Source organism: Hipposideros armiger, unplaced genomic scaffold (assembly GCF_001890085.2).
Source record: "Hipposideros armiger isolate ML-2016 unplaced genomic scaffold, ASM189008v1 scaffold_257, whole genome shotgun sequence".
Taxonomy (NCBI): domain Eukaryota; kingdom Metazoa; phylum Chordata; class Mammalia; order Chiroptera; family Hipposideridae; genus Hipposideros; species Hipposideros armiger.
In genome coordinates, this window is record NW_017731607.1 from 1634812 (window position 1) to 1652837 (window position 18026).

The 18026-nt window shown below is 36.9% G+C and overlaps 1 protein-coding gene across 5 annotated transcripts in view; it reads left to right on the forward strand.

Annotated features, from left to right (window-relative positions):
• The window catches only part of LNPEP (leucyl and cystinyl aminopeptidase), an 82470-nt gene that overhangs the window by 45559 nt on the left and 18885 nt on the right, over positions 1–18026 (forward strand). For all 5 annotated transcript variants that reach the window (XM_019656282.1, XM_019656285.1, XM_019656283.1 and 2 more), the window contains exons 5-11: positions 4183–4303; positions 4957–5111; positions 6873–6986; positions 8455–8589; positions 12416–12547; positions 14762–14922; positions 15173–15258. In XM_019656282.1, the coding sequence (XP_019511827.1) occupies positions 4183–4303; positions 4957–5111; positions 6873–6986; positions 8455–8589; positions 12416–12547; positions 14762–14922; positions 15173–15258 (904 nt within the window). The remainder of the gene's footprint in view (positions 1–4182; positions 4304–4956; positions 5112–6872; positions 6987–8454; positions 8590–12415; positions 12548–14761; positions 14923–15172; positions 15259–18026) is intronic.

Here is an 18026-nt window from a genome sequence, read left to right on the forward strand (position 1 = left end):
TCACGGCTGCTCAGCTCGGGCTGACTCGAACCACTGTTGCTCAGAGCTCAAACTCTTGAGCGAGCTCTTAACCAACTGAGCCACTCAGCTGGCCTCATCTTTATCATTTTTAATGCTACCCAGTAATAAATGTGTTTTGGAAAAATTACGGTTGTACAGATAAACAATTGTTTTTTTAATTGTATCTCTTTATAGCCGGAAAGGGGGAAGAATCTAACATACATCGAGTTATGCCCTGGGCTGGCAGCTGTTTTAGGCACTCATTTATAAACATCTTTTCATTTAATAAACCAGTTGAAAGGGAGGTATTAGCCCCATATTGCTGATGAAGAAACAGTGACTGTCTCAGAGAAGTAGTTGACCCAAAATTATATAGCCAGTAAGTGATAGTCAGAATTGTACTGTCCACAACGATATGCTGCTTCTTACACCAAATGACTTAGATATTTTCTGTAGATATGGTGACCAGAAATTCAAACTTGGAGTCTAACAAAGGATTTTTTTTTTATGGTAAAATGTAGTAATCTGGAGGATGGGTTCTATTTTGTAATATCTGACATTAGGCCTATTTCATAAGATTCAGGAATAAGGCCGTAGGGCTTTATTGACTAATGTCAATCTTACTAAACAACTAAAAATGCCAAAGTTCACTGTAGATTATTAAACATCTCGCATTCAGTGGAAAAGATTACTAAATTGTCAAAGGCCTGAAGAAAGAGGGACATTTGTTTTATTATTTGTGTCTATTCTGCAGTGGTACTTAAACCTCTCCCTATCCTCAGGAATGCCAGAGTTACCTAGAAAATTCCAGGCCAATTTTGAAATCCACTGCTTTTATCTGTTTGTCTTGAGGTTTTTGTTTTCTTTGCCATTACCTGATTTTGTTTTTGCCATAAGCAGGTCTAATTTGTAGACCAATGGTAGTTAGTCAGATGTGGACACCATGTCTTTTTCACATTCAAACAGAACCTTCAACGGTATTATCCATGTCGAGTTATAATTTTAGTTTATTCATATTCAGTTAGGAGCATGGCTTAGTTCCAAATTTCCACTAACAGGATTTCTACCTCAAGTGTCTCTCCATCAAGCAGAGACATTCATTGTACATAATTTATATCATTCTTCTAAAGTCCCATCTAATCAGTTATTCTGGATAGATTTGGGTTTTTTTGTTTGTTTTTTGTTTTTTTTAGCTGAGCCATCCTGCTACCTGTTGGCAGCTTAGCGGCTGCTCAGCTCGGGCCGGGACTTGAACCACTGTTGCTCAGAGCTCAAACTCTTGAGCGAGCTCTTAACCAACTGAGCCACTCGGCCGGCCCTGGATAGATTTGATACTGGTGGATTTTTTTTTTTTTAAGGAATTTTTGCTTTTTGTGTGTTCAGCTGGTATTTTTCAGAAGCAGGCTATATTATTATCCTTTGAGGGGGTGAGGTTTAGTTCTGCTTTTGTTTTATCTCATTTTTGCTTTTATTAAATTATGGAACAGATTAAGTTAAACCTAACAAATCTTAAGGAACCCTTTGCTCTGAGAGCTGACCAGGAGCCTTCAGTTGTGTCTTTTAGAAATCTCCCAATGGTCTTAGCAAGAGATCTTGCAGGACAAGCTTTAGGTTGTGAGTGTTAAGGCCTGAGCACCAGCTGAGTTCCATTTAGCAGTGTTTAGAGTGCTCTTCCCAATACCAGAACGTTGCTGAAGACTTGTTTTGTTAAACTGGGTCGCTCTCTGTTTATTTCTCACTGCTTCTGTTGCTCTTAAAACAAGCTTGATGATGGTTACAGTGACCACATGATTTATCTCTAGTGAGAACTCATAGCACGTGTTCTTTTTTTATAAAAAGAAAAGAAATAGAGGAAAAAGGAAATATCAAAATGCTTTCCCCCCTAATTATTGTGTTCCAGAAATGGGACTAAGTGGATCTTTGATCAGATTGCAGTTCCATGCGAACTTCTTTTTTTCTTCCTTTACCTTTCCTTTAAGGAAAGGTGTTTTCACACACAGTGATGGGAGTGGCCAAACGGTGTGTCTGGCAGAAGGATGTTTGAGGAGGAATCTGGGGTATATAGGTCATGTTTCTATTGGCATAGCATCTTCTAGGTGATTATGTCAACTATAACATAAAATATGTAAGCCTGGAAATAACAGGCAGAGGTAATAATGGCATCTCAAATTCCAAGTGATTGTGATATAGTCATTTATAATGGCAGTTAGAGATTTAAAAAGAATATATCAGGCTTTTAAAAATTATTTTAGCACTAACATTGACTTCGTGGGGAACGATGTAGGAAGTGCATGTGAGCAGGATGAGCTTGTGGTTCCCTTGGCAGGTGGTGACTACATTTGATAAGCTGTGGTCACAGCCACGTACCAAGGGCTGCATGTGGCAGTGCTGGGCTGGTGAAGTGCACGTGGCCACATGCTGTGTGAGATTACATTTCTCACACATATGAGAGTGCAACATGTTTTTAACTGGCTAACTCTAGTTCTAGACACTTCATTCTTCAAGTAGCTGTTGCCACAGATGCTCTATTCACACATATTTTGCCAACTTCTGAGGAGACTCTGTTGACAGTAATGATAATAGCTACCATTTATTGAACCCTTATATTGTGTCAGGTACTATTTTAAGTTCTATCAGTGTATTGGGTTGTCGGAAAAGTCATGATGCATTTTTGCATTGAAAAACAGAAAAATATGTCATGACTTTCCCGACAACCCAATATTTAGCTCATTTAATGCTCACAGCAGCCTTGTGAGGGTGGGAGCCACTTTTATCAGATAAGCAGCCTGAGGTTAACTAATCTGCTCAAGTCACACAACTAGCAGTAATTTGAGCCTGGCACTCTAACTACAGAGCCTGCACACTTAATTTTATTGTTCATTTACGTAATTTTTTTTTCTTTACATTTAATTTTTATGCTATGTTTCCTCCATGTTTCTGTGATTAATGCATATGTTCTGTAGACTAAAGACCCACATAAGGGCGATGATGGCTGGAATGTATTTGACCTCTTAGAAATTGTTGATAGGTTTTCAGTTCTTTAATGGGAGACTAAAATTGATTTAGAGTTAGAGTCCACCAATGTATTTTGTCCAAATGATGAATTATTCATTAAGTCTTCATTTCCCACCTATTGATATCTTTATTTTGCTGTTTTTATTTTCTGCTATATCTTGTCCATATCCCATTTTCCAGGTGAGTATACAGGGTTGTTGTTTTTTTTTCAATTGAAAAACAATCAATTGTTTTTTAAAACCCATTGCTTTTAACATAATTGCTTAAATTTTGCCTTTTGACACTTATTGAATAAGACATTTACAGTTAGTCACATCGTATGTGTTTAACTTATGCACTTAGCAAAAGAGAAAGAATAACAATTTAAATAACGCAGGTGACTGCATCTCCCTTCCCCCTGAGTGAGCATGTGCCCCGGAGTGAACGGGCAGTGGCATGAGTTTATCATCCCCGTGAGGTGGTTTTGGTTACTTTGTGCCACTCACTATGTGTTTCATTCTGCTGGGGATAGTTATTTTTTATACAACATGGTCCATAAAAACAGGCCGACAAGTGGGAAAAAGTAAGCTGCCCCAAAGCTGGACGAAAACTATCTGTGCCACGCTTACTGAAAGAGAATGTATTGGTCTCTAATAGGTTTTTCCAGGGTAATTTCAACGTATGTTCAATTTCTGCCTGTGTGTTTACTTTAGAATTAACTCCCTATTAAGATGTGATTCCTCTGTACTAAATGTCTGCTCGATGCCAAGCACTGTTACAAGAATGAAAATTTGGCTTTGTCCTTCAAATAATTCAGCATTCATAGCTAACAGTCAACAAAGGGGAATTGTAGGTAATAGAGAGAAAGAGAAGAGCATCATAAAATTAAATGGGCAAATGCTTATAAATTGCTAAAATATGACCCAAAATAGTTTATTTTCGATGGTAAGTTAACCTAAAAAAAAAGGAATTACCAAGTTTTTTGTTCGTTTTTTTGACATGGTTATATGTGTGGAAGTGACTTGCTGAACTGTCGGGGCTAAAAGAGCTATAAGCAGGAGTTTCTGTCTTGAAAAATCTCACAACTTTGTGCAGCTGTCACATACGCTCATTTTGACAGTGCCCACCTGAATATCATGCCATTTTAATTATACCTGTCCTTACAATGTACGTAATGTTTCCTTTTAGGTTTCTATATATACTGTGCCACAAAAGATTGGTCAAGTTCACCATGCCTTGGAAACAACTGTGAAGCTTCTTGAGTTTTATCAAAACTACTTTGAAATTCAATACCCACTTAAGAAATTGGGTAAGAATCAAACAGTACCTCTGATTTTTTTTTACCATTGTAACTTAGATTCATTTCGCAGGTGGTTTTTAGAAAAAACTCCTGCCAGAGTTATTGTAAAAGAAAACCAAGAAACACTGTTTATGTTTGAAAAATTGTGTTTGTTAAGATTATTTAGATTTCATGAATGTATTTGAACGTGGAGCTTAAAACAATTAGAAGTGGATGGGGCTGTTACAAAGGTGCTGTGTAAGTGGGAATTTGCTTAGGGTTCAGTCTGGAGTATCACTAATTCTAACTTACTAAGAAATTCCTGATTCAAATAATAAAAACCAAGTAATGGACACTAATGAAAAGCAAGTATTGTTCAGCATGGAGCTGGTGCTAGATAGGAGAGAGTTGACCCTGTACATTGTGCAGGAGTTCCTTATCTCCCTTTTGGGTAAGGGACAGAGAACAGTGACTCTGCAGGGGTTTGATCAGGTCTTCCTCTGCAGACAGACCAGTGAGGAGGAGACAGGGCTAGAGTAAGGAAGCTTCCATTCCTTAGGAGCGTAAAATGAGCTCGCTGCCTCCTGATCCACAGCGATGGAACAGTGGGTAAAATATTTTGGTTTCACCAGGGAGTGCCTTAGATGAGGAAAAGCTGATCACTTTTTTCCTGTTATGTCCAGATTTGGTGGCTATTCCTGACTTCGAAGCAGGAGCGATGGAAAATTGGGGTTTGCTCAACTTCCGAGAAGAGGCACTTCTGTATGACAATGTTACTTCTTCGGTGGTAGACAGAAAACTGGTTACTAAAGTCATTGCTCACGAGCTGGCGCATCAGGTATTAGCAACCAGGGCTGTGTGTTCTGTGTCCTATCTGCGGTCTATTTCAGGTCCTAGATTATTAGAATAGATTTGGGTGCTGATAATAATTCACCTTTTTATTCTTTCTTTCATAATAAAGTGATGCTTTTTTTGACAAAGTTTTCAGATGAAAATGCTATCTAATGTTTTTATAGGACTTTGCAGTTTATAAAGCGTTTCCACATCTTATTATCTTGCTTTCACAACTGCTCTAAGGTAGGTGATAATCCCATTTTACAGATGTGAAAATGAGACTCAGCTCACATAAATGACTTGCCCCAAGTCACACAGCTGAGAAGTGACAGCACAGGACCTTGAAGAACCTCATCTCATCAAGATCTCTCTCTGCCCCCCCCCCAACAATACACAGCTATTTTGCCTCTGACAAATGGCAGCTGCTTGGTATAACTTTGTGGCAGAAAAATCTTTTTCCTAAGTTGCACTCTCACAACTCTTGGACTTTAGTTGTTAGGACAAGATTGGTTTATTTATTCCTCTTCTGCTAGAACTGGATCTTTTATTCATTGGTGAGAGGGAGGGTACTGTCTGTATGACACAGAAAGACAGAAAGAAACTCACATGGGTGCATGAATGTCCCTGTCATTCCCAACACCTGGTCTCCCCTGTGCCCTCGAGGTGCTGTCAGTGTTGGGTATTGTGTGGGGGTGTCATGAGGGTGGGAGGACATGGAAAGAGAGGGACACTTTATGGGCAGTTACTCCCTATCTCAAACTCAGTCTGAATATGACTGTAGCCCTTGTGAAGACTGCATGGCAAGCTGGCATCTGAAGCATGACCTTGTTTACTCGCATAATGTTAGGCATGTAGACAAGGTGTCTTTTAGGTGATCTCCCCTAGGTCTGTTATTTCTGGGGCCACTCATCACTACTTGGGGCCATCGCTCTGGTACTTCTTAGGACTTACAAATTATCTTTGTCTGAACCAGGTTTTAAGGTAGTATTTTTGCAACATATGCTCTTGTAATTCTCAAAAGTGCTTTGTTTCAGTATCTAGTAACCTTACTGTTTTGCTGCTGGTTTGAGACCAGCCCTCGGCCAAACTTGACTAAATTGCAAACTCTGTTGCCACTCGTTACTTTAGGGATTTTTGAAATACATTTTTTAGAAGAGTCCCCTATCATTTTTGCCTTCTCCTTACTACCTCACAGAAGAACACATTTAAGATCTTTCTGATTTCACTTATTTATATACAAGCCAACTTTCTTAAGGAATGTTGTTTGACTGCTATTTGAATTATATAAATACTGGCCTCAACTTGGGTAACTGAGGAGAAACACAAAGTATGGGCTCTCAGACTACAGGAAAATCTCACATAGAAATTTATTTTTTAGTGTCATGGATGGTTGTAGATACAATGGAAAATAATCTTATGAACTTGATATTAGAAGGTAGAAGAATTCATTATCCAGGAAATCTCATTTTTGATGAGGTGTCTAAAAACTTTTTGGGTGTGTGCCCAGTACATAACGTGTTAAATGGATAAATATGCTAATTGTAGTCTTGCTTTTTTTCCCCATTCAGTTAAGGTAAAATCTTAAAATTTTTGTTTTAAAGTAAATTTATAAAGCTTTTGTAAGTCTTTAATTTGAATATAGTTTAACTATAATAACTATTTTAAGTAATTGTAATATAGTTATAGGTAATTAATCTAACAAATTATTAGGAAATTCTTGAGAATGTAAATATTGTGTTGGTTAGTAGTTTGTTTTTTCCCACAGTGGTTTGGTAATCTGGTGACAATGCAGTGGTGGAACGATCTGTGGCTAAATGAAGGTTTTGCTACTTTCATGGAGTATTTCTCTTTGGAAAAAATATTTGAAGAGCTCTACAGTGTAAGTACAGTGTTTATTAGGCCTACTTTGAATGCTGGGGAGGAGGGCGGGGAGTCAATCACATTTGCCATGTATTTTCTATGCATTTGAAGTAATGAAAATGTTTCTAGAAAGATACAATAAAATGGGCCCCTGTTACTGATATCTATATCTCTTGAGATTTGACAGTGAAAATTATGCTTTCATTTACTGATATATTTTATTGAAAGCTGAAAGATATGTTTTATTGAAAGCTGAAAGTGTATGAAATTATTTTACATTCATTTTGTTGTTAAGGTGAACACTTTAAATTGATATGCTGCATTTTATTTTTAATAGATGTGGCCCTTCTGCTTGAAGGAATTTAAAGTTGAAAAGTGTTTTTTGCAAAACAAAGCATTTTATCCTGTGCATAAAGAGAAAAAAAATAAGATACTTGGTTGCAGTGCAGTCTCTCTATTATCACTGTGATCATACTTGTAACAGTGAAACATATAGGTTGATAACAGACAAATAATTTGCCCTTTTTAGGTACAAACCGTATTTTGTCCCTTTTTGAAGACTTGGAACACCATTCTGTTACAGAGAGCATAATAATATGGTCTCTATGTGATTAGACTCTCTGGAAATGTTTCCTATGCTTAGAGATATTTGGACACATTAGGCCAAGATATGACAGATACTGCCAAGTAATTTAAACAATAGGTGGGAAAGCATACAGATCCCTTTCAACCCCAAAATTCTGTGACTTCCTATTAAACTTCCTGGGTATATGATCCAAGACTGCTTCAAAACAGGAGTACTCTTAGAGCTTTCAATCTTAAATTTTTATATAGGGCATGTTAAAAAATTTCAAGTGGTAGAAGGAACTCATGTTTAGCTAGAAGTCTATACAAGGTATTTTAAATCAGTGTTTTAATTAAGCACTGAGATACTGAGTTTCACCACTTGGTGGTGCCCAGAATATTTAAAACCTTCTAATATGTACTCTAGGGGAGTTCATCTGCTGAGCTTTCAAAGAATTCTTTCTGTTTAAGGGTTATATTTTATTTCAAATGAAATAAAGTTAAAGGAAATGTATGTTTTAATGAAAAAGATGGACTATATATAAGAAATCAACTTAAGGTCCAGTTTTTATTAAGGTCAGATTTTATTTTAAAAGTATACACATCTTTTTAGAATATTCATCGTGAATATCAGGATTTGTCATTTGATTGCTTTAGTAATAGATTCTTAATTCATCCTCATGCTGTTGTTTAGGAAACACTGTTTTTCATATGGCCAGGAGGTTATAATTTTATTTTTAAATTTAAGGAATTTGCATGAATGTCACACTCTATATTTTCAAAAGCTTATGTTCTGAAGTATAATAAAGCTGGTTATTTTTTATAATGACCTTAAGCAGTAATTTGTCTAACTCATATGAATAATTTCTGTACTTGCCTTTGATACCGTTCATGATTTCCTAATCTGTTTCATTTTTTGCTAGTATGAAGATTTCTTAGCTGCTCTACTTAAAACCATGAAGAAAGATTCCTTGAATTCATCTCATCCAATATCATTATCATCGGTTCAATCTTCAGAACAGATTGAAGAAATGTTTAATTCTCTGTCATATTTTAAGGTATTGCAATGCACACAAAAAGTACCTAGAGTAGGTTTCAAATTAATTTCGTATGTGAGCAAGCTGTATGATTTCGATTATTTTAAAGATAAGATGAATATTATTTTCAGGTATCCTGTTATACTTTAAGATGTTTGCTTCTGTTTAAATCCTGGTCTTAACGTTTTCTGAGTTATTCTTTCTCCATCTCTTGTTTATGTTCTCTTACTGGTATTCTGCGCAGTTAACCAGATCTTACAGCGATATGTCTTTTAAAGTTAGTTCACTCTTTAGATCTACAGATTGAATATGTCCAGAGAGGGTTCTAAGTAAGCCCTTGGCTGTGTCATTCAGGATTGAGGTATATTCCAAAGTCAGAATTGCCAAAACAAGTAAATAAAAAGAGATTTTAAGGATTGAAGATTAGATTGCAGCATCAGAAACACACACCCCAGGTTTGGGGGTGAAGCAAAACCAGAAAGCTAGAAACCTGATTCAGATTACCATAGGTCAGAAGAATGGAGATATCATCCACAACACTTCTGTTGGGAGGGAGCAGTGAATGTTATGCCTTCTTTGCCTGCTTACTCTGGCTATCAGATTAATTGATTAATAAATTAGATTCCTGGGTTAGACAGAGAAGAAAACACACAAAACATGTGAGATACAGTCCATGTCATCAAGAAATTCAAAGTTTAGTTGGTGGGTACTTGTGAAGCAGTAAGAAATAATACATGTTAAATGAATGGTACAGAGTATTTTTGCTGGGATTATGAAGAGAACTTTTTTGGAGGAAAACGGAAATTGAAATGAGTTAAATAAGAATATAAATATAGGTTAAGAGGAATCGGAAGAGTAGAGTAGAGCAGGAATGGGACGATGAGTTGTGCAAAGAAAAAGGAATACTATGGGCAAGGAATTTTTGTTTAGGGAGTAGACGTTTGCTTGCAGCGGAAGCTGAATACGGTAGAGCAGGGGAAGGATGAGAAAGGTAGGTTGAGGCCCAATTGTAGAAGGTCCTCAATGCCATCAGGAATCTGGACCTTTTTCTGTAAGCAACGGGAAGCTTTAGAAAAGTTTCTATCAGAGGAATGACTTGATCAAAGTTACCATTTAAGAAAATTAATTTGTTTCAGTTTATAAAATGGATTTAAGTGGAGAGAAACCTCAAGTCAGCAAATAGCTGCTGAAATGGTAAAAGTTTGAAATTACAAGCTTGACGCTTATACTTGGTCACCCCAAGCACTTTTTCCTTTAGCTGATTTAGCTTTGTATCCTTTCATAGCAATTAATCATAGTGGTGAGTATGACCATATACGGAGTCCTCCTAAATGCATCATTAAACCTGGGACATGTGTTGGGGTCCTCCACACAGATTGAGATGAGAGATTGCTCGGCGTTTTCAAGTACCAGTGACGAGCCCATGTGTCCAGAGTGGAATAAGCAGAAGGGAAAGTAGTTGATGAAGTAGAGGGATTATAGGGGACCAGATCATGGTAGGGTCTAATAGGACATAGTAAGGACCTTGATTTTATGCTAACTGAAAGGAAAAGCCATTTGAGTAGGGAAGTACCATAGTATGACTTATTTTTTGAAAAGATCATCACTTAGCCTTCAACTTCACCAGGAGACAAAATGACTAGTTAGGAGGCTGTTGTAATAGACCAGTGATAAGAGCATGGAGGCTAGACTAGGGTGATAGTAGTGAGGTGTGGTTAGATTTGGACTATATTGTAAAGGTTAACCCAGGAGAATTTGCTAATGGGTTAGATGTGAAATGTAAGAAAGTAGTCAAGGATGACTTCAAGATTTTTGTCTGAAATACTGGAAAAATGGAAGTTATTTGCTGCAGTGGAGAAGACTATTAGAGGAGTACATTTGGGAGAAGATAAAAAGTTCATTTTGGGGGGTAACTTTGAGATGGGCAAATGGAAATACCGAGCAGGCAGTTGGATTTGAGTCTGGAATTCAGAGGGGAAGCCTGGTTAGATACGTACATAAATTTGGGAGCCATTTAAAACCCCTGGAGTTGAGATGAATTAGGAAGAAAATTTAAAGAGAGAAGAAGAGGTCTGAAGATTAAATGCCAGGGAATATCAAAGTATAATCCTTGGGAAGATGAAGAGGATCCAGCAGAAGAGACTAAGAGGGATGGCCAGTGAATAGGGGGAGGGAGACTCAAGAGTGGTGTCCCAAGGCCAAGGGCAGAAGGACTTTCAAGGAGTGGGTGATCAGTTATCTTAAATACTGCTTACTAAGTAGGTTGATAAGATGAGCCTGAGAATTGATATTGATTTGATGCCATGTAGTTCACCTTGAAGTGACCTTGAGAAAAGTATTTCCAGTGGAGTGATGGTTGGAAGATGGCTCAAGAGAAAATGAAAAAAGCGCAAATGGACATGGCCAGTCAGTGCAGATGACTCTTTTGAGGAGTTTGCTACACAGGGAAGCTGGAGGAGTCATGGGATTAAGGAAAGGAAGGGCATGTCTTATTTGTTTAAAATGAGGATGTTACATAGTTTTTGTTTGTTCATGGGAAGGTTACAGTAGAGAGGGAAAGCTGGTGATGCAGAGGAGAAGGGGAACTTTGGGAAAAGAATAAGTACTGAAATTTATAGAATAACACAGTGAAGTGTGATATAGAAATAAGAGAGTAGTAGGTATTAAATTCAGTTATATGTATATGATAATCTTGATGACTTAACATTGCTGCATTTTTATCAGAAGTGAAATTTATTCAAAAACCATTTGAGTGTCTACCTAGTACTACTAGGTATTGTTTTAGTTATTGAAGTTGAGTTTTTCAGTTTTTCCCTTTAACGAGCATACAGTCTAGAAAAGGAAATGTATATGCACAGGGTGCCAAAAAATGTATACACATTTTAAGAAAGGAAAACTGTATGAACATTATAATACTCAATATATACCAACAACAAAAGGTGAATACAAGTCATGTTTGACTTCTGCAACTACAAGAGGTTCTCAAAATGGTTACCATCAGCGTCCAGACACTTCTGATTACGGTGAACTACTGCTTGAGCCACGTTGACCCAAGTGTCCACTTGTATACATTTTTTTGGCACCCCCAGTATATATGGCAGATACAAGAAGTGATACAAATTTCTTTTGAAGATGGAGAAATATAATTTCTATCTCGAATCAAGGAAGGCTTTATGGAGGAGGTGGTTGTTTTAAGACTGGAAATGATGACATGTGCATCAGTGAATATCGTGTGGTCTCAATAGCTGCATGCCTGATTCTGAGTTATTAGTGCATACTTATTGCCCTACACATTCATTAGTTCCAAACATATGGAAAGTGACTCTGCAGGAAGAAGAGAGATCTAGCTACTTCAGCAACATGATATGCTAAAATTAGAAATTAATGTACTCCCTAGCAGAGAGACTTTTGAGAGCTCTGCTAATTTATTTTCTGCAACAGTTTACCCATGGAATTCAACTGGTACTCTAAACAGTGGGGATAGGGGCAGGGATGCCACAGAAACTTTGGCAGGCTTTTCTATTAAAAATATATTTATAAACACTTAGCTTTTAATGCTAACACTGAAGCAGTGAGTAACTTACAGACCACACAAAATGGCTCATAGTAGAATTAGTTCACTTGGGAATCTACTCCATTAATTCTTTTTCAAATCCCTTAAAATAATTTTTAAGACAATTTTGAACATAGTCCACATCTGGTTGTACTATACTAAATAACAGTGTGTTATCGTTAGGGTCTATATATGAAAATAAATGCTTGGAATGATTATATTTTGAATTTTAGGTTCTCAATTCTATTGTATTCTATTACTGTCCTCCCTTTCTCACTTTTTTTTAAAAAATAGGGAGCGTCTCTCTTGTTGATGCTGAAAACTTACCTTGGTGAAGACGTATTTCAACGTGCCGTTGTTCTTTACCTGCGTAAGCATAGCTATGGATCCACTCAGAGTGATGATCTGTGGGATAGTTTTAATGAGGTACGTGACCTGGATATTTTATTAAGCTTTTAAAGTAAGAAGAGAGGAGTTCTCTTGTTTATATTTTTATCAAGTATGTAAAGAAGCTGTGGTACCAAGGATAGTTACTTAAGAGAGAGGGGATGGAGCTTAAAATATAAATATTTATGAATAGAGCACAGAAATAAAAGTCAAGAAATGAAAGTACTAGTCTTAATTGCCAAAAAGTTTTGTATGGCCCGTGTAACCATTTTTATTCCATACCTTAAATCTCCATTCCTACATTATAGGAGTTGTCTTCTCCGAATCAATGTATATCACTGTATATTACTGTATTTTCATGATTTGATTTTTCTTTCTTAAAACATCTTTTTCTATTTGTATGCTTTTGCAGTTTGCCCACCTCCTATTCATGATTGTTTCCCATACCCTACACTGAGCATCCTCCTGTCCTTTGGGCCCATGTTCCTCTAGAGTAAATGATACCTCCCAAGCAGGCTGCCATGGGCTGCATACCACCCTTCCATTGTTTTGGTGTTTGGATTTTGTCGAGCCTGCAAATATTCTAACAAGTAGTGTAATTAGGTACAAGTTATGCTTTACTGCAGTGCCTGAAGCCAGCCCGCATCGTGCATGTTTGCTCACTGTTTAACCCTCACCAGCATTTGGGTTTGTTGCCCTGATCAAGATAACGTTCTGAATGTATAGATCACAGACACATTTGAAAAATTGATGAAAGTTCTGGACATATTCTCCAGAAAAACTGCATATATGCAAAATATCACACGGTTTCCAAGTTTTATAGACCCTGGGCTAAGAATCCCCGGTTGGATCTTTTCCACACACTCTTTCTGCTTCCTTGCCGTATCTGAAACCTGCGATTTCCAGCTGCTAACCCTTTTGCCCAGAAGGCATACCCTCTCTTCTCTCTGAGTTCGTTCTCTTTGAGAAGGGCGATCAGTTCTTATTACCTAAGAGTTGCTTCCAAATCATTGCTTTTCTTCTTATCATATAGTAGCATTTCAATTGAAAGCCAGATTATTTACTTAATACTCATTATATTATCTCCTGACATTTGGAATATATTTCTGCCTTTCTCACTGACTTCAACTTTTGCATCATACTGTTTTCCTATCCCAACATAGTCCCTAACATTACCCTCGGGTTTTTCAGCACCCACATCAAATTATGCTCTGGCCTCTTCATTTCAGTTATGTTCCAAAGATGCAGAAGTTCCTTGTTTGGGGGCAAGTTTGTTTCCTTTCAAACCCCTTGTCCAGAAATAAATAGGTCTGAGCCATGAAAAATGTTAGGTTAATATCACAATGAATTTGGGAAGGTTTGCTCCATCCTTTTCTGCTTTAAATAAATAGGGGTTTGGCGATTGGTGGAAGGCCTGCCATAGCGTAGTGACATTACCAAATATTTTAAGTACTTGATGATTTTAGTTGCTTGCAATTCAAATCCATATGTAATCTAGAAAAATAATTTGTCATAAATTTGACTCGCCTGCTTTAAAGAGATAGTTGTTTAAAAATTGCTTCTTAATCATTGATACTAGATATCTTAGGGATATTGGGCTTTAGAGGGTCTTTGAACCTCTGACACCGGATTCTAGATTGTGTAGATAAGTTCATATATTATCCAGGACAAAGGGCCTGTTACCATCAAAGAAGTTGACCACTGTTGTCTAGAGAGATTTAAAAGTCAAGACAACTTACCTGTTTATATTTTGCTCTTCTGCTACTGCTGTTGTTCCCTGGCATTCTTACAATATTAGTTTTTGCAAAGAGGAATTTTAACATCTAAGGAAGCAGAGGGTCTGGAGAATAAAGACAAACCTGGACTAGCTGAGTGACAGGAGTGAGTAGCAGTGCTTCTGACTCCAGACTGTATGTCATTATTCATACCTTCACGGTAGTATTGTGACCTGAAAGAGCACTTATATGTTCTTACATGTTCGTGAACACTCGGTTGATACTGTATCTGCTGCTTTTGCAACACAGTGTGGCTCTCTTACCCTCTTTAGTTACCACTTCGTTCTGTTCCAGGTTGCTTTCCTGTTAGCACTTGCTCATTTACCTAGATTAGAAATGGAAATTCAACTCAGCGCTCATGCTACTTTCTTACTATTAACACTAAGTGTAGCCTTCACAGAACGTGGTAGGGAAAGGCAGAAACTCGATTTTAAACTGTTTATCTTTAAGCAAAAACAATTTATTCTTTTATTTATAGGTCACAAACAAAACGCTAGATGTAAAGAAAATGATGAAAACTTGGACCCTGCAGAAAGGATTTCCTTTAGTGACTGTTCACAGAAACAGAAAGGAGCTTGTTGTACAACAAGAAAGATTCTTTTTAAATATGAAGCCCGGAGTCCAGCCTTCGGGTGAAAGGTACATGCCCTCTCCTCTCCCTGCTGTCTCTTTTGTACCCTCAGGTTAAAGTATTTTTAAATGTTTTGGAATCATAGCTTCTCATGAAACCTAACAAGATTATTATCCCTTTCTGGGAATACCCTGAAAATTTTCATCTTCCTGCCAAAAAAAAACAACCCAAAACCAAACACATAAAAAACACCAAATTATGTGGAACTCACTGAAATATTGGAAAGAGTAATAATCTTTCAATATTTTCTTTTTACAGCTACCTGTGGCATATTCCACTAACCTTTGTCACTGAGGGAAGAAATTATTCAAGCTATCAATCGGTATTACTGGAAACGCAATCAGGTTTGACTATAATTAATACTTTTCTGATAAGAAATTGGAAACAGCATATTTTAAAAACATCTGACTAAACAGAAGAGTTTATCCTTTCCAGCAGTCACACACTCTCGACTGGTTTTATGAGGCACCAATATATGATGTGACTAAAGTGAGACTGAGTCAATATATCACAAATAAAATTGGTCTTTCTTAGTCATATGATACAAGGTATAAAAAGTTGCACTGAATATGCTAGCAGTCCTAGAAAATAGCAAATGCCGTATTTTTATATCCTAGAATATACTTTACGTTACAAAGTAAGAATTAGAGCAGTTTCTTAAAGTGTGTTCGGCTCGCTGCTTTCTAGGGGTGGGCTGGGCAATGAATGGCATTTTAACAAGCACCCTAGATAATTCTTATGCATAATAAAGGTTGATTCATGACCGAGATTTATAGTAAACAATTACTACAAAATGTCCTGTAGACATAGTATACATTTTTTGGGTAATGAAAAAAATGGGGTAAGAAATGATGATTCCAAGGAGGGGAATAATAAAATGTAAAGATTGTGTATGCTGACCCACAAGGAGTCTATAAAAAGCAATTGAAACATAGTTTCTGACCGTCTGTTAAAGACCTCTATGAATGCCACGTAATGTATCCTCTTAATTTACATCCTGAGAGAACATGAGGCTCTTGGGCTCTGTAGGAACCATTAGTGAGACTTTAGATTTATGGAAAGGGGACATTTCTTGTTTGAATTTGGACCTGGTGTTCAATCCTGTATTTTTGAGGGTAGTGTTGCTTAGTGGTTAAGGGAACAGGCTTTGGAACTGGATTGCCTGGTTTAGTTGTATGACTTTAGGTGAGTTTCATGGCCTCTCAAGAGCCCCATTCCCTCAGCTGTCGAATGGATGTGGTGATTATACTTACTTTGTAGTGTTATGATGAGGATTAATGGAGTTCATTTATATGAAACTCCTAGAACAATGACTGGCACGTGTTATGTGCTATATAAGTGTTAGCAATTGTTATTAATGTTATTATTGGAAAAAATATTTAAACGTAATATATCCGCATTACATAAAATCTAGAAAATGGAGAAAAATCTTATCAGCGTATCATAACTACTCTCATGATTATTTCTTTCTAGTCATTTTTCTTTCTAGTCATTTTAAAAGGTATCTTTTACTTAGTTGATATTGTGTACATGTGACTTTTATATCTTGGTTTATTTTTAGAAGAAAACTATATACAGTAATTGACTTAATCTTTCCTTACTGTTGGACACTTGATTCACCATTTGTCTCTCTAAAAAAAAAAAAAAAAAGGACTCTTAAATGTTTTTTTCATTATTTTAACTTTTTCATAGAAATGCTTCTCAAAATGAAGACTGTGTTACCTTTTGTGACTTAACACATATTTCTAAGTTGCCCTTCTGTTGTGTGGTAACACCTTATAATGCCAGTTGAAATACATGAGCATACCAGTTGCATTACAGTTAACTAGAGTGAAATGTTACAGCAATCTCATTATTTAAAATGCTAAGAACAGTTGATGCCATCATATCTTTATAGCATAGCTGGAGATATCTCGCAAGGAAGGGCTACCTCCTTTAATGGCAACAAAACTCTACACTTCATGTGGGCCCTGGAAGGATAATCTCTGATCTAAAAGAGAACAAATAATCTCATTCAATTTGAAAGGGACCAATAAAGAAATTTTGCAAATCTCCCGGTAGTATTATATAAGTTTTGGGTAATATTAGAAGCAATTGGACAATAAGGAAACTGCTTTTATTAGCCTTTTACTTTTAGCTCATTTTATATGTGAGCTTCTTAAACTCTTTTTGAGATTCATGTTCCAAAGTCTAGCTCGTATTTTTCTGCTATAGCTTTTTCTTTCTAAGCCCTTACCTGGCACTCTATACTTCCATTGCAAAAAAGTTGTTTCAGCCACTCAAACATGCCATTCTTCCTCTTGTCTCTGGGCCTTTGCATGTGCTGGTTTCTCTCTTGGAAGAACATGCCTGCCTCCCCCACACTTTGATTTATTTCTATTCATTCTTCAGATCTTAACTCACTCATTGCTTGCTCCAGAAAGCCTCCCCTCACCCCAAGACAAGTTAGATGCCCTACTTATGTGTTTTAATAGCATTCTCTACGTCTCTACTTTTAATATACTATAAGTACTGTTTCACTTATATCTCTCCTCACGTTAGCTGTATCCCCCATTGAAGATAAATATCATGGCTATATAAATCACTTTTGCAACCGTAGCACCCAGTAGGCACACAAAAATGTATTGAAGTAATAAAGTTTAGTCTATAATGAAGTGACTCAATTTCAAATCTCACTGTAAAAAGCTCTATGAAAAGAGCATTCAAAGCCTGATGAAACGATATCTTCTGTCTCCCTTTCATTTGAAAATATTCTTGGTTAAGGGGAATATGCAAAATGCACTATCATATAGTTGATTTAGTCTAGAGCTGGAAGTGAGCTGATATATGATGGAAGCAGTGTCGGTTCCTCCCTCTTCTCAGCTGTGATATTTACCTTGATGCTGCTGCTGCTCTTTTAGTTCCTGGCAGTTCAGGTTTTGAGAGTCCACACTGAAAATGTTCTGTCCTCACAAAAAAAATGTTTGGCCCTAAGGACACTTGGGACCGCTTGGTTCCTGATGCTCCAGTGAGAATCACTGTTATTTTAATTGCGTTTTAAATTTTTTCTGTTCTCAAAAGAAATGTAGCAGGAGCAATGACTACAGAGGCTATTTTTTATTTTTATTTTTTT